Source organism: Lytechinus variegatus, chromosome 10 (genome assembly GCF_018143015.1).
Source record: "Lytechinus variegatus isolate NC3 chromosome 10, Lvar_3.0, whole genome shotgun sequence".
NCBI lineage: Eukaryota > Metazoa > Echinodermata > Echinoidea > Temnopleuroida > Toxopneustidae > Lytechinus > Lytechinus variegatus.
In genome coordinates this window covers 35,517,497-35,534,150 of record NC_054749.1, presented here as the reverse complement: position 1 = coordinate 35,534,150, position 16,654 = coordinate 35,517,497, and the positions used below count along the sequence as shown (strand labels likewise).

The 16,654-nt window shown below is 36.7% G+C and overlaps 2 protein-coding genes across 2 annotated transcripts in view; one reads left to right on the top strand and one right to left on the bottom strand.

Moving 5' to 3' along the window:
- Window positions 1-7,729, top strand: part of LOC121422964 (speract receptor-like) — a 49,969-nt gene extending 42,240 nt beyond the window's left edge. Inside the window, exons 13-19 of the mRNA XM_041618213.1 lie at window positions 47-181; window positions 1,430-1,610; window positions 2,236-2,376; window positions 3,076-3,199; window positions 3,802-4,045; window positions 5,219-5,317; window positions 5,680-7,729. Of these exons, the coding sequence (XP_041474147.1) occupies window positions 47-181; window positions 1,430-1,610; window positions 2,236-2,376; window positions 3,076-3,199; window positions 3,802-4,045; window positions 5,219-5,317; window positions 5,680-6,449 (1,694 nt within the window). The 3' untranslated portion in view covers window positions 6,450-7,729. The remainder of the gene's footprint in view (window positions 1-46; window positions 182-1,429; window positions 1,611-2,235; window positions 2,377-3,075; window positions 3,200-3,801; window positions 4,046-5,218; window positions 5,318-5,679) is intronic.
- A 3,450-nt stretch (window positions 7,730-11,179) lies between these two features.
- Window positions 11,180-15,836, bottom strand: LOC121423247 (C-type lectin 9a-like). The gene is made up of 3 exons (XM_041618567.1): window positions 15,455-15,836; window positions 14,621-14,804; window positions 11,180-12,896 (listed from the first exon to the last, which is right to left on the bottom strand). Exons 1-3 carry the CDS (start codon window positions 15,719-15,721, stop codon window positions 12,709-12,711), a joined length of 639 nt encoding a protein of 212 aa, XP_041474501.1. The 5' UTR covers window positions 15,722-15,836; the 3' UTR covers window positions 11,180-12,708.
- Between the last annotated feature and the right edge of the window lie 818 nt (window positions 15,837-16,654).

Below are 16,654 nucleotides of genomic sequence, written 5' to 3'. Positions count from 1 at the left end.
TCAACCAAAATATGTAAATTTGGGGCTGCCTTTTCTTTCCTTTCAGGTTTGCTCTGGAAGGCACCTGAAATCTGGGAGCCAGAAGGAACACAGAAAGGTGATGTGTACTCGTTCGGGATCATCTTATATGAGATAGCCCATAGACAAGGTCCTTTCGGGAACATCGACATGAACCCAAAAGGTATTGGAATTAAACCATTGAGGAGAATATTGTCAGAGGGTAATACCTTTGAAGGCGAATCATTGTTAATACATTGCGAAGTCAATAACGTTACATGTATCCTGATTAACAGAATTAAAAAGTAAAAAAAAGGGACAGTACGTTTTGAAGGAAGACTTAAATGAATCCGATGAAAGGGTAAGTGTGACGTTTCAGAGTTCTGTAGTATAACGTATTTTGTCCTAAATGAAGAGCTCTCTTGCAAAGGGGGTTAGGTCCTTTTCTAATTAAATGAAATTTTGTCTCAATGTATAGATTTTTAGTAGCTCTATAAGATGATACCAAAGAACAGTTGAAATTCCTATTAAAAAGTGAACTAAAATGACAAAGAATTTTTCAAAAGGGGTTAGGTCCATTTCAGTTTAGTTGCAAACAGGGATAGGTCCACAGAGATTTTTTTTTGGACAAGAATATCTTTAAAAATATGAAGACAGGTAGATTTTCTTATACCCTATTTTATGTTCTCATGGTAGGGTATCATGACAATTTAGTTTCTCATAAGAATATTTCAATAAGTGTTTTTTATCGGAATGGTCCAAAGTGGACCTAACCCCTTTTGCAACTAAACTCTTCAAATAGCTCTGTGACCCTCCGACCAGTTGGAGATGAAGGTGGGGGATGATCGAAGTCTTATGAAGGGTGTCGGCGTCATGGATGAGATAAGGTCTGTCTTTTATGCAGAGTCGTGGCGACGTGAGCTTTTTAAAGTTAATCTCAGGATTTTGAACATGATATGTGCAAAGGCGGGAAGCTAGTGAGGAGGACAGAGACACACTCTACTTTTACCTATCTCGGAGCTTCCAATACCTGGCTGCTCATGACTTGGAATGAATCGGGTGGCTAATTTAAACGCTGTAAAGAAACCAGATGTCAGTTTGCATTGTAGATACGCTAATGGTTCAGCAATCAAGTTTGAACGTAGGCATGCTACAAGCAAGGCACTCAGATCAAGACAATTTACTTACATGTAGTTCAAGGATGCGACGTTTTGGTAACATACTCTTTTATTTGCATTGGAGTGACGAATGGCTTCTTCTACTGTTTACTGCACCTTACCACTATTATCCAAAAATAAAAATACTCTTTTTTATTCAGTCTAACACTTTTGTCGATATCGTGTACATTGCTGCATGAGGCGATTCACAAGTACCTGGAAAATAATATAATTATATTCATATTATATTTTTTTCATGTTTATTTTTCTTGAAGAAATCTACGAAAAGGTGAAAAGTAAGGAAGAGTCGATTCCTTTTCGTCCTAACGTGATGGAGATAGAGAACTGTCCAGAATGTCTTCTGACTACAATGCAAGAATGCTGGGCAGATGATCCAGAGACGAGACCAGATTTCAAAATGATTGCAAATAAACTCAAACCTCTTCATAAAGGAATGTAAGTTGGTCTCTTCGTCTTTATAGATGCAGGTTAAGTTCAAATCTGAAAACCATAGATCACATGTCTCTGTTATTAAACAAAAGTTTCTGTGCGTGGTAAACAATGTATACGCTAGTATACCAATAAAGATGATGTGTATCGCACTTGGATATATCCAATAATCGAACTTTTTTGGTTGTGTGCTTTTTGTCATTTTTAAATTGTTTGAAATTTGTGTCTACATGATTTACATTCGACAATTGTATTGATTTCTTGTACTCGTTTTTATTCTATGCTTCTATCTATTTTATTTGTATCAATATAATATTGGTATCATTAATAATATTATCATATTTATCAATATCATCACTATCTATACAAAAAATGTTCTTATGATTTCCTTTTACGCTCTTGTGAATCACGCTCTTCCCCTTCATTCTAAACTTTTTTTCTTATTTTGTATGTTATTACTTCTTTTCACGTCTCAACTTCCTTTTTAAAACCCTTTCTTGTTATTTTAATTCTCTTTACCACTCATATCAGCTAAATTGAGTCAGTCTTGCCTTTCTCTAAGAATTCAACTACTGCCAATTCGTAACAATTTTATGTTTGTGCTCCCACTGTCTACTTTGATTTTATATAGGAAACCAGATATCTTAGATAATATGGTAATGATTATGGAGAAGTATGCAAACAACCTGGAGGAGATAGTTGAAGATAGAACACAGCAGCTGGTAGAAGAAAAGAAGAAAACAGAAAATCTATTACACAGGATGCTGCCTAAGTAAGTACCTTTATTAAAAGCAACAACAACAACACAACTATAAACGTTACCTTGACTAATTTGTAAGCTGCCTTTACATTTTCAATTTGAAAATATGAAATTTCAATTTAGTACGAAAGTATTTTACTTCAATATATTTGCATCGTGCTAAAAGTAAATTAACGACTTTTGATGGAAATCATTGCATTTTTCAATTCGTAAAATAATGGATTGCCCAATGTTCTCGTCCATGTGTTTTGTTAAAGCGCCATCTCTCGTGCGTGGCTGTCATTTTATAATCTGGCAATAACCTACGAACTTTGAAATAAGAACGTATAACGGTTGTAAATCGAAGTCAAAGGATGGCAGTCAGAGATAGTGGTGGGTAAAACGACCATATAAATGTGATGGTTATAATATAGGCACACGACCCACACTATCTCAGGTAGATTCTTTCCTCCTCCTCTTCTTTTATTTCTTCTTCTTCCACTTCTTCCTCTTCTTCTTGTTCTTCTTTCATAGTGTTTCTTCTTCACCCATCGCTTTCCTTCTTTATAATAAACTTGAAACTAAATCACAGAGTTTCGTCGCCCCCTCATCAACTGTGACACCGCACTGGAAATTTATCAGAATGTTCAACCCACCCCCCCCCCTCAAAAAATAATATCATTCATGCCGATCTATTATTCATCCCGAAACAATTAAATTGTCTTGTTTCAGACCAGTAGCCAATCAGCTGAAGCGTGGGATGCAAGTCGTACCCGAGTCGTTTGACTGTGTGACTATCTTCTTTAGTGATATCGTGGGCTTCACAAAACTATCATCGATGAGTACGCCTTTTCAGGTAACATCCAAATGTCGAATACACGATAATATACCAGTGTCCAGTATATTGTATGGCAAGGAAACTTGATTTATACGATTATTGAAAATTTTTTGAAAGAGTAATATCTAATGACATTTTGTCTAAACCCCGAAACAAATATTTGTGTATGTTGGGTAAATTGTTGTCCCCAATGTATGATTCTGAAGAAAATATCAACAGACACTAATCTTTACACAATTTGCGATATTAATGATCACAACAAACCTATCCTATTCCGTATTAATACAATATAAATTTCATTTACATAATGATAGTGATATAATGAGCCAATAACAGCATCACTGCGCTGTTCAGAAAGCGTTTTGCTATGCTTACCTGGTTTTATGCCATATCTGTCTTATACATTAATTGTAGTAAAGCAACAGATCCAACTGATAAGGCGAAGCAGGATTCGGTTTCTTTGATAAAGAGAGAAATAATTAAGAAGTAAAGTTATGCGTAATATTCATTGCCAAATAACCCCACAACTAACGACTTTATATCATTTTAGTTGAGATATATGAATATTCATGTTTCTTTCTATCCCTCCCAAATACACTAACCGTTTAACAAATTAACAGGTGGTTGATCTCCTCAATGACCTCTACACTCTGTTCGATGACATCATCAGTTACTACAATGTTTACAAAGTCGAGACCATTGGAGATGCCTACATGCTGGTATCTGGACTACCTATACGAAACGGTAATCGACATGCGGCAGAGATCGGATCAACGGCACTCCATCTCATCGATGAGGTCCAGAAGTTCAAAATCCGACATCGCCCCGATGACACGCTAAAACTGAGAGTTGGCATTCATTCTGGTAAGTTGATTTTTAGCATATCAGCTATTCGTTATTGGATTTACTCTCTTAAACTGAAGAATTAGATCACAAAGATTAGATGAAAGCGTCAGCGAAATGGTGTTACTATTAGTAAAACCTTTCTGAAAATTTTAGTTTTTTTACTAGGGAAATCCCATTTATGACTGAAAATAGCGCGTTATATTACTAGACGGAATTATTACTCGCACACAGTTGGCTACTTATCTAGTCATTTAAGATTCTTTCTATATTTGTCTAAATTCTATACATTCTTACGGTACACACAGAGACCACTTATTCTGTGCCGAGATCAACATACAGATGTATAGATTTGAGCTATAGATTGTCATAACGAAATTCATTGAAGTTTCTGTCCTACAGCCCTACAGAGATACAAACTATAAATTGTCTGTCGGAAGGGAAATATCTAGACTATTCAGCACTTTGGTCATATTAATAAAGCTCAACATTTCGATACAATGCACTTTTTTGAAAATGTGTTCCCGAGCCGAGAGAGATGTTGCGCGCCATGCATCCAATTACTGTGATAAATGCGATGATAAAATCTATCAGATGTGATGTTATCAAAGCATTTGATAATGTTTTAGCAATGCGCACGATATACATCCACATTAAACATGTTAAACCGTTACTCTTTCCTGTCCTACTTTCAATTTTCCTCTTTGGCAAAGCGATGTTATGAGACGTGGATCCAATGAAATTAATCAAAAGCTTCCAATGCAACATGATAAGGCATGGTGTAATATCGGATGAGTATTTGAATAAAATTCTTCTTCTGATATCTGACTTCCCTTTCTACAGACAATCCCATTAACTGTAGTGAGAAACCGTTGTTGTTTGTAATAAAGACGAAGCATTGCTTCCCATGTGAAGGACCGCTTTTTTGTATTTTAATTGAAACACCCCGTTTTCGTGTTAATACGAAGTACGGGAATATGGTTGAGCAACTTCCAGTTGTTCGCAGAGAAGGCCGAATAAATTTGATTATTACTAGTAGCCTGGTCATTTGATTACGATCCATAGCATTAATGTTCAGAATATTCATTTATCTAATCTTGCTGATTCTGTCAAAACAGGATTCTTTGACTGGTCAACATAATTTTAGGTATCACGTTGGTTTTGTTCATATTCCCTCTATCACGATTAACACAGGACCGGTAGTGACTGGTGTGGTCGGGTTAACGATGCCTCGATACTGTTTGTTTGGTGATACTGTAAATACATCCTCAAGAATGGAATCAAATGGAGAAGGTGCGTTGAAATCATTTTATTAATAATGGACTCGAGTAAAATCAAGTTGACAACACAATTTTGACAATATTTTTAACAAGTCCATTTTCATGATTTTTTTTGCTTCAATATGTTGGATTGTTAGTCGTTGCAGTATTGAATCATAGATCTCAAATACTTCTCATGAAATTAAGATATCAATTATGAGTGATTGGTATTATCTTACTTCAACATATAAATCAATTTTAATTCCTAGTTGTAATGTACTGACGATATAAAAATAATGTTTGTAATAATCTGAAGAATGTAGTTTCTTGCAAATGCCATCATGGCCATTGTAGGTAAATATGCCATTGACACATTAATCGATTATTTCCCTACAGCCTTGAAAATCCACTGCAGCGCCGAGTGCAAAGCTATCTTAGATGAGGTTGGAGGCTATGTCTTGCCCGAAAGGGGAATGGTAGCCATGAAAGGAAAGGGTGAACTTCTTACATACTGGCTCGTTGATCAGGATCCATCATACAAACGACATAAGCCACGCAAGGAAGATGTAGAGGAAGATGATGTCGAGGATACGGAGAGCCTGAGTGAAAAGCATAAGATGAAGAAAAGTCCAGGGAAAAGCTACTTGCGGACGCCTCTAGGGTCAACCTATATGGCGCCCTCTACGTCGACCGCAAATACGGGCATGAAATCTTCACGCAGTGTGCAGGATATCAGCAGCTCCAACGTGAGGGAGGATGCCCAGTTGCGACGGGAGTCCGATGTTGTTACGCGGAGACGCAACAGTGATATTTCAAGGACAGAACTACCTAGGAACGGCAAGAATGGATATACTCTACTGCCCATGGATTGCGATGATTCGCTACCGTGCTCTAAAAGCGAAGAGGTAGAGATTAGGACAACAGATTTCGGGAATGGCAGTGGGGATTGTTCTAGTCAGGCGCGCAGTGTCTCTGCTTGTTCATTAAATAGATGTGAAGCGCTTGGTGAAGAAGCAACCATGAATGGCGCTGTTGCGCAACGTTCAAGGAACAATTCCCAAGGAAGCAAGACCAAGACCAAAAAGAATAGCACAACGGATTCCGGCATCGGGAGCAATGGGAATAGTTCGCGAGATTGCAACTTTCACAGTGAAATTTTCCTTTGAGATTCAGCGATGTTCTTTCTATCGCCTGTCATGGTGCCTACGATATAACCCCGATGATGACTGGGAATGAATTAACCAATGAACCTTATAAAGTAAACGGGGGCACAGACTTCATTAAAGACTGCGGAAAGGACAAAGACAATCGCAGATAATGTTAAAACCCGTTTACTTTCATGAATAGAAATGACTATTAGCGCATTCATTTTCCCTGGAGAAATGTTTGACCTTGGCTATCAGAGTCACCCTATTGTTATACAGTACTATGGAAACAAGTGGTGTCTAAAGAATGATTTTTGTTTGACCATCCATGTTGTGGTGGTTCTACCATACAGCGATATGGACGCGTGTCAAAAATTGTTTTCCCATTATTTAGTACTCCTCCAGATTTTTCCGTTGTTGATTTAGTGATTCCTTTTATTTTTTACTATTTGAAATGCATATTTTCGTGTAAATGTTTGTCCAATCAGCTGAAACTTCCGTTCACGTAAAAGATGTATAGGATTGAACATTTAAGAGAGTCTTTATATCAAATTATGAATTAAGCATGTATAGACAAAATTTGTAATTCCTTGAAAGGTACATACGTCACTTTCACGAATTAAGGTAATAGGGTGATTAATGAAATGACCATTTTTGAATCGGATATATATATATAAAATCAAGACATGATTGATTTGGTTAACTCGGGGTTTGTCAAAACTAGTAGGTGAATTTTTATAGAAGTCTTTACTTTCACCAAAATACAAGATTATAAATTGTATTAAATTTAGTACTTACCATGCTTACCTGGTTTTAGGATGGTGGAAGTCATGGCTTAACGAATTAAATTGCATCATAAATTCGTCACATTCCACCCGGAAAAAAAAGTGAAGGAAAAAGTCGAGTAGTATTTAGTATGACGATGTTGTAATTATCCCAAGCATGTTTGTGTCGCCATGCATCTCTTGACATAAAAAACAGTAGACGTCTGTAATGGCGATAAGTTGCAGGGGTCTACTGAATCTGTCCCCTCCTACCAATTATTATGAAAGGCTAAATACTTCTCAAAGGAGCCTAACTGGTCATCAAAATCCTTTACATTATTAGTCATAAGAAAGTATAGTTACAATCACGTGTCTGGTGTGCCATATATATATGTTTATTGGCCGTTGGATGATAATCACGTTTTTATCAATTATTCTTTCCACATCAGCTAAACAAACTTTACCTAAACAATATTCCATATAGAAGACTGATAATGCTACTGACCTGTGATTTTTCGTAACTAGTTGAACCTTGCTCCCTCCCTCTCCCCCTCCCAACCCTCTCCCCTCCCCCCCCCCCCCCCCGTTTCTCCTGCACCATGTGCACGATATCCATGATTGCTACACCGCCGTTCCTTCAAGTCTTGGGAATCGTTTGGTACAGAGTTTGTGAAAATCGGAAGAGAGAGCACTAGATCCTGGCTCCAATCGCAGGTTGGCTGAAAAGGGGGAATTTTTAATGATTTATGCGCAAACGAATTTAAAACATTTTGTTTAAATCATTTATCATAAAAACATTCGTAATTAACTGATAGAAAAGTCCCAAACTCCCCTACCGCCAAAGCTGATCTAAAATGTCACATTTAATTAGGATGGAATGTATATGTAAGTTTTGGGTGTGTCTTATAATGCTTAAAATCACTGGCTTGTTTGTAATCTTTAAATGCATTTTACACATTTTCAAACAATTCATTATTCATTCACTCTCTATGCCAATGAAAATACAAGCCGAACTACTCTTTCAAGCCATATAATAGTTTGAGAGTCTTGCCAGATGTATGTTTGTATTCCCATTTTCTGTTTATTATCATGATTACGTTAAGTAAGATATTGTGATGTGATACGCTTGTATGTTTTTCGAGTATTACAATTACGATCAATTGATAATGACTGGGGCTTATCAATATCATAGGAAATTATTAGCTAATCATTTTGGCCTCTATTCGTATTTGGGTTTAACTTAACACTTGGTCGAAAACTGTGGTTTGATTATGGCAATCCGAACATAACACAAAACCCCAAAAGATGGAAGATTCAATAAAACAATATCAGTATATTCGTCATATAAATTAATAAATGACACTACTTTACCAATAGATCGTGGGGAATACTATATACAGTAGACATTTGCAGTATGACAATTTTTATATTTTCATCTTACTTTCATTCCTAGCACAGAGTTAGACATTTTTTTTTTAAAATTCTTTGAGGTTGGACATCAAAATACTGGTTCTAAGCATGCGAAGGTCTACCTTCTTTGTCATTATTCTTTGATTTCATTGATTTCCTATATTTAACATTACACGGTCGGGTGCGGGAATACAATTCCTTTGGCAAACCACGGGGCAGGCAATAATGTTGCTGCTTCATGTGCTTTACAGCTTCTCACAATCCCAGCTAGTAATTTTTTGCGAGGAGACCAAATACATACTTTTTTGTAGCGTTAATGAAACTTTGGAACATTGTATTATAGAGCAGAAATCATGAAAATGGTATAGATATAGAAAGTTTTATGTGTAATATATTCATTGTTGTATAGCTTTACATTGAATACATGTAAACAAATTATATTATCTCCTTGGTTGTGATTTATATCGTATAGTTTTTCAAGGGGACCCACAAAAGTCTTCAAAGTACATTAATCATTTTTGTTATTATGTATATAATTCAAATAAATGGATATAATTCATGATGCATAGCAAGTGTCTACTTTCATCTCTTAGTATTTAATGATTCTGTTTTTCTTCCTTTCAGTCTGTTCCAATCCGATATTGGTTATTAAAGGCAAGAGGTTCATCATCAATACTTGTTGTTTCACCTTTCGCCTTTTTTATATTTAAAAAAATATATCACCGCCCATCCTAAATTTTTATAACAACAAACATCTTTACAAAGGGGAAAGTGACCATTTTTATACTGATTCTTTAAAAATAATAATTTGAACGCGGATTAGATATACAAATATGTAAGATTTTAGATTGCTTGGAAACAACATTACGATAATGTAATTAATTCATTTTGCGACAATAGATTCACACTTAGACATGAAGTTAGAATTCAGATTCATCAAAACTTGCAACGCACTTTAACAAGACAATTTCATAAAGAACGTGATTCGGGTTTGAGGTCGTTCCATTAGTTCTGCTTTGAGAGACGCGCAACCTCGGCCATTAACAACCAATTTACTCCCTAACAAGGATTGATTTTGAGATGGAAAAATATTGAAGGGTTCGTTTAATGACGTAAGTGTGATTTCGGCCCAGAAGGGTAGTTTATGAAGGAGGCCGAGTGCGCCAAGTACAACCACTCATTCGCTACTGACTAAATTCAATTTCAGTGGAGTTTATTCCAGGGCGTTTATTGAGTTAAAGTTGTCGTGGGCTCTATGTAAATGTGTCTCTATTTTCTAAATGAAACTCCGAGCATATATTCTCTCCCTACTTCATTCAAATCGCGCGGGAAATGAAAATGTCTCTATGTCTTATTTAACACTTATCAGATGGTAGATAATAATATATAATAGCTTAAATACATGCCCGTTGTATTTATAGTTGCTACCTCGCATGCGCGAATTTAAAGCGGCTGTCTTAATCCCATCTAGATTTTTTTACGGGGGAGGGGTTACATTCATACAGAAACAACCCCCTCAAAAAGTTAATAAATGAAAAAAAATGAAACACACACACACAACAGGTAAAATCATACATTAAAAGTCACACTTTGTTTTGTTTTTAATTATAGAAAAAAATCATAATATTGCTTCGATTTATTTTGTCTGTATAAGTTAATTATTTTGTTGAAAATGAAATAAATTGAAATTGAACATGGACATGTTAATTAGTTTCTATCGGCCCGAAGTTTAGTCCATTTAAAGGGATGATCCGGACTGAAAGCATTTATAGCATGATAAATAGAGTAGAATTCACTGCCGAAAATTTCATCAAAATCGGATAACAAATAGCCAAGTTATTGAAGTTTAAAGTTTAGCAATACCTTGTGAAAATAGCAGTCATGAATATTCATTAGGTGGGCTGATGATGTCACATCCCCCTTGTTCTTTTGTTTTTGATTATATGAAATTAGGTTTATTCATTTTTTGTCCCCAAAGAACTAGAAAAAATGGATTGAAAACTGAGTTAGTGCATTATATATTACTGTATTGCTGCAACTTATTTCATTTACGGGAGACATATTATTCACTGAAGTATGGAATAATGAAAAAAATGATTTTATGTAATAACATAAGAAAACGGAAAGTGGGGATGTGACATCATCAGGCCCCCTAATTATATTCAAAACAACTGTTTTCACAAATATTGCTCAAATTTAAACTTCAATAGCTTTATCATTTGTTATCCAATTTTGATGAAATTTCCGGCATTTTGCTCAGTGAATTCTACTCTATGTATCAAGACATATATATTTTCTGCCCGAACCATCCCTTTAACTTCATGTATATGACATTATGCCACATATTCACCAGGGAAAGCGGCTCCAGACCGACAAGGGATTTGCGTGCAAGGCAATCACACACCTTACGATTGGACTTCAACTTTGCAATTGATGTGACAAAAAGGCAGATAACTTTGTACTTAACATCTCAATAGTATTGCTTTAAGTTTATTTTCACTCATAAAAAAGGACGCAGCAAAAATGATACAATTTTGTGATATTGTATACAATAACTAACCTCGACACAAAAGAGAAAATATTAAATACTTGAAACAAATTTACAACCTCAATTACATGAAACGCACCTAGATTAATAAACCCCATGAAATATTAAAGAGAGTGGATGAGCTAGCAAAATAAGCTAGAAGTTACCTTGAATTCAAGGTCAACCACCAAATAAGATGGAGGGATGGGGTGGGGTTATCTCTATTCAAACAATCGCATGGATATAGAGGGCGTAGTAATTATAATCAATATGTTGAATCAGCTGAACACACCCCCTCCGAATGCATTGCAATGGTGTTATATATAAAGAACTAGTTGCTTGGTGGGTGTATTCTTGCCAGGAGGAAGATCAGGGATCAGTTAGCTTGATTGCAAGTCGATGCTAATCTTATAATCTCTCTTCGCTTTGATTGACCTAATCGCAAATGCAAGATTTATTCTGGGAATTAAATCCCCCATCCCTGGTACTCAATCCTATTTGCTTCTAACTTCTATTGCATGATGTATAAATAGGCCACCGGGTTAAAAGAAAAAAAGAAAACTGGTCTACCCCTACACGCACACAGTATTTCAATAGCAACTCGATTAAAACTATCTTGATATAGCCAGGAGCGTAAGCTTTACTCGAGGTTGAAAAATGTACCTGTCATTAATCTTTTAAGAGCGCTATGTCAGGGCAGCTAACACATCTAATTCTTGTGTCTTTCCGAAATGATTTTTTTCTTAACTGATAGACCGATTTTAAAACATATGGCTCTAACGAATACAAAGTGGACTGTCGTGGAAATTAAATTAACATTTATAACCATTGCTTTTTCCCTTCAGATACCTTTATACAATTATATTTCATTTTCTACTCATAATTATCATTCATTGCCACTTTGAACTATATGGTAATTATCATTCAAATAACATTATTGAGGGCACTTATAAGAATTACAACAACGAAGCGCCTTTGAAATAGTTATTGAACGCCCGGGGCATAGCAACATGGCGCTTGGACTGTTAAAAGGAAGCAAGCTTGAGAAGTTTGTTCAATTATTACACTATTCAAGGAAAGTGATGCACATTATGTCTGAGATAATGATTTGAATCTTGGTGTCCTGATTAAATATCCTCATTTGAAATGGCGTGCAATTCAAACAAGTCCTTAGAACTTTCTTTTGCTTCGGTCAACACCGATGTACCGGGTCATTACTTTAAATCATTAAATGAAAAGAAGATGAATTACTTAATTTATTAATAATCATAACAATGTCAATAATCGTTGTGAATATATAACAGATCAACGCAGACTACTTTCTGCTGAACTACAACTAACCATGACTCGTAAATTGCAATTTACCAATCGGACAGCAACATTCTTATTATACAGTTATAAGAAGAGAGTTTAAATCATAGGCTTACTCCATCATGTATATTATATTTAGAGTCACTCATCACAAATCCAACGCAACAACTTTGGCTGGTCTGAAGACGGTTTCGCTTGTTGTGTTTTAACACGTCGATCTTAACTCTTTATGAAAAGCCTCCTTCCCTATTCCAACCCGAGGATAGATTTATACAGGTCCAGGAGCTCTCACAGGTTCGGGCTGATTCACAGGTTGGTTTGGAGCTTGGACAAACTCACAGGCAAACGGTAGACCGTTAACCCTATTCACTGGGTGCTCACAGTCTGTAGTGTTCCATTTCTTCTGGCTGATTCCTCGACCAGACACATATGTACAGAAACCATCTTTACTGTCGACTGGGTATGGGATGAAAGAAGATAGATGAGTGATACATTTCTGTCAGCCACCTCCCTTGTATTTCATATTTAGTGAAGTCGCCAGAAATGCGGATAACAACCTGCTGAGGGAGGGACAAATTTGTCAAAATTTTGATTTTCTATAGTTATTATGGTTAATAGTGCCCCTTCCCACAAGTGTACTTCACTATTTTAGAAGAAAAAGTATATGTTTTCAAATACGCTACCTCAATGTGACGATAGTCTTCGACTATTGAATATCGCACACAATATGTTGACACTCTTCAGTTGATTGTCCCTTGACATGCTTGCTTTCTCCTAAATCTCAAATAACCTATTAATTGCTAATCCTTCAAAATGGGTAGGAAGAATCGTAAAACTAGAATAAAAAAAACTTGAGTCAGTAAAGATGGTAACAAAGTAAATGACATATTGTAGGAAAACAATGATTTTCGTAAATTCTTATCAGGATTTATAATCATCATGGAAACATATCTGACAAAGGTTAATTCAAACTGAAGTTTGCTTCAAAGAGAAAGTTCAGCGCCAAAAATACATAACACGGTGCGCTAAAAGAATACACACGTGACTATAATTATTAGAGTGAACACGACAATTATTTCCTTTATTAGGCACTTCTCAATGCGAAACATTAGTCCTACAAAGGTAGGTATACATTCACATCTTCTCCTGATACGCACTATATGTTAAAACTAGAGAGCGTTTCATCAACATTTTCGTCCGACAAGTTGTCAGGTCTGGCAATTTTCCTTGCTTATGATTGGCTGAGAGGCACTCTCACCATAGTGACTGTCGTGAAAAACAGTACTTGTCGGATAACTGTCTGACAAGTCCTTTCATGGAACGCTCCCCTACAATCGCTATTGCTCTGGGCCAACCAATGTAAACGAGTTACCGTCACCGATCAATGACCATTACTCAACATGGCCGCAAAACGTAATAACATGAATGATGCATACTTGATGAATGTTCTTAGAAAAAAGAAACCCTCTTGCTATGAATGAGCTACAGGCATAAAAAAAGGTTACATAGTCGGCGAATGTATTTGTTTTTAACGCGGAACTAATTCTGGTAAAAAAAATATTTCACTATACCTTATAAACTTCAGGATGGTCTCGGTGAGCGTTTATACATGAAAGGACTTGTCAGACAGTTCATCCGACAAATCCTGATTAATCCGGCAGTTACCATATTAACAGTGCTTCTCGGCTTATCAAAATCAAGGGAAGTTGTCAGATCGGAAAACTTGTCAGACCAAAAGGGGCGGATCCAGGATTTTCCAAGGGGGGGGGGGGTGGATCACACTTGCGTTTTAACGGCATGTTTACATTACAAGTTTTAATTGTGCGTCTCAAGGGGGGGGGGCTCGAGCCGGCTGTGTTTCCAGTGGATCCGCCAGTGACCTCGCCATGCATCTTTCCATCTTCTATTGCATTCCCTCATACCCTCTTTCCTCGTGTATGTGTCGTATTATTACTTAGTCTGAATTATCTCACCATCGCATTGCCTCTTTCCAAAACCCGTATACAATTACAGAGTTTGCAGCTCCTATCATTGTACGGACTATTGCAAATTACTTAAGCTTGTGGTACGGACATATTTCCGTCTCATTGTGAGACTTAATGATAGATCACAAATCATTTATGTCTAAATACTCTTCAAAGAGAACACTGTCATAATTTACAAAGATACCACCATCTTACCAGTTTCTTGGACGCCGGAATCCCATTGATGGTAAAGAGGAAGGGAGCCATCCGTCCAGTACAAGTGACCTGATTGTTTGGTGAGACCAATCCAGTATATACCATCTATAGCCATATCCCCACGGCCCATGCGCTTCCAAAGGCAATGAACGAAATTGTTCTCTGCGTCCCCGTATATCGAAGCCTGAAAGAAATATTTTGAATATTGTACCCAGTAGGCTCAGGTTATTTAATTTGCTATGAACATTCGCTACCATGACGGCTTTTACCACAACCATAAGTTTGTCAGACTTTGATTGGTTTTAATTCACCAAACTTTAATTCTATGCACTTATTGACAAAAGCTTAGTATTGGATAGACTTCCACTTAAGACTGGATTCTATTTTACCTTTAAAAAAGTCCAATGCAAATTTGAAATAAAATTTGCTCAAATATTCAGTTTCCAGGCGAGTTTAGAGGCCATACACCCGACCACAAACGTACAATAAAAGAAACCATAGGGTTTTGACATTCAAAATGGTCGTTGGCCCTTCAAAGTCAGCGATGTGTTTTAACAAGTGCAAGTACAAGATGCCTACGATTGTGTTTAAATGTATGACGAAAAAGCAATATAAATGTAGATGAAAAGGCTTGCCCAGGGGATAACTGTCGTGGTATATGGGTCGAACCCCGCCAAATCACCATGTGTCTAAATATGGCATTAAACCCCAAGACCACGATGCAATGATCATGATGTAGTAGCTCGAATTAGCATGGATGGAAACAACTGCACTACAGACTACAAAGTGCACACAAAATGTGATCCAAGTAAAAGTAGAATCTTAGAAACGAACCAGGTGCCCCATCACACCATGTCCGCAGGCTGCTACGACAAGGTCATGGCAACGTAATTCTGCGTCTGGCCAAGGTAGCGGTTCCCCAACGAGGATGTAGCAAGATTTGTCCAAGTAGTTCCAACCTGAAGGGCACTGGTTGTGGCAGACCGATGGCGTTGCTGGTACCGGCGGTGGGTGTGATAGAGGACAACCCATGGAAAGCGTCTGGAGAGCTATCCATGTCACCAGGAGACGGTGTACAGTTTGTCTTCTAGTTCGGTTCATCCTACTGCAGGTTACGGAAGGTTAACTAGAATAAAGGTGCTTTTCATTCAATTTCTTTCTCGAGAATGGCTGATCGGGCCAACGTTGGTAACAATTCTGGACTACAAGTGTGCTGTTTATCCTATTTTATCCTAGACTATCAAGCATCTAGCCAATTAACATGCTTTATTTGTTATTAATACACACAACTGCTTCTCCAAGCCATCCTGGGAGTTTTCACAGATGTTCATGGAACCGTGAGCCAAATTAAAGATATATTTTATTTTTCCTACATGTACTCCCGAAATATCATTCATTTTATCTGGGCCAGCTCGTGTAAGGTTACATCGACAGTGATTCATCATAGTTCCTTAATCTTTTAATGCCATCAAACACACTTGTTGCAGCTCTGCTTGATTTATGATGCAAGCGATTTAATTTTGATAAATATTTAATGGTAATGTGAACTATTGATCATAGTATCCTATCAGGTTCTGGAATAGAGATGTGTGATTGATACGGCTCTTGGACTATATCGTGCTTACGATGTCAAACACTTTGTAAGTGGGAGGAGAAAGCAGTATATTATTTTCTTTAGAATGGTTTATTACAGTTTCCAATAATAAAAATGGGTAGGCTGATTTTGACCCCGTTCGAAATCAGCCCTCAATAATTAAAGGGATGGACGAGGGTGGAGATATTTATATCTCTAAAAATAGAGTGAAATTCACAGATCAAAATGCTGAAAACTTGACAAAAAAACAGAAAACAGATAAAAAGTTATCAATTTTTAAAGATTTGCATTATTCCAGTGAAACAGTTCTAGGCATGTCTTCATGGATAGTCATTACGTGGGCTGATGATGTCATATCCCTACTTGTTTCTTTTGTACTTGATTATTTAAAATCAGGTTTACGCATTTTTTCTACCAAAAAATAAATCAATTGAATTGAC

Coding starts and splice junctions, on each gene's coding strand:
- LOC121423247 (XM_041618567.1), bottom strand. CDS start 15,721: ATGAACCGAACTAGAAGACAAACTGTACACCGTCTCCTGGTGACATGG. Junction 14,805..15,454: donor ATGGTGTGATGGGGCACCTG/GTTCGTTTCTAA, acceptor TATTTCTTTCAG/GCTTCGATATACGGGGACGC. Junction 12,897..14,620: donor TTCCGGCGTCCAAGAAACTG/GTAAGATGGTGG, acceptor TCCCATACCCAG/TCGACAGTAAAGATGGTTTC.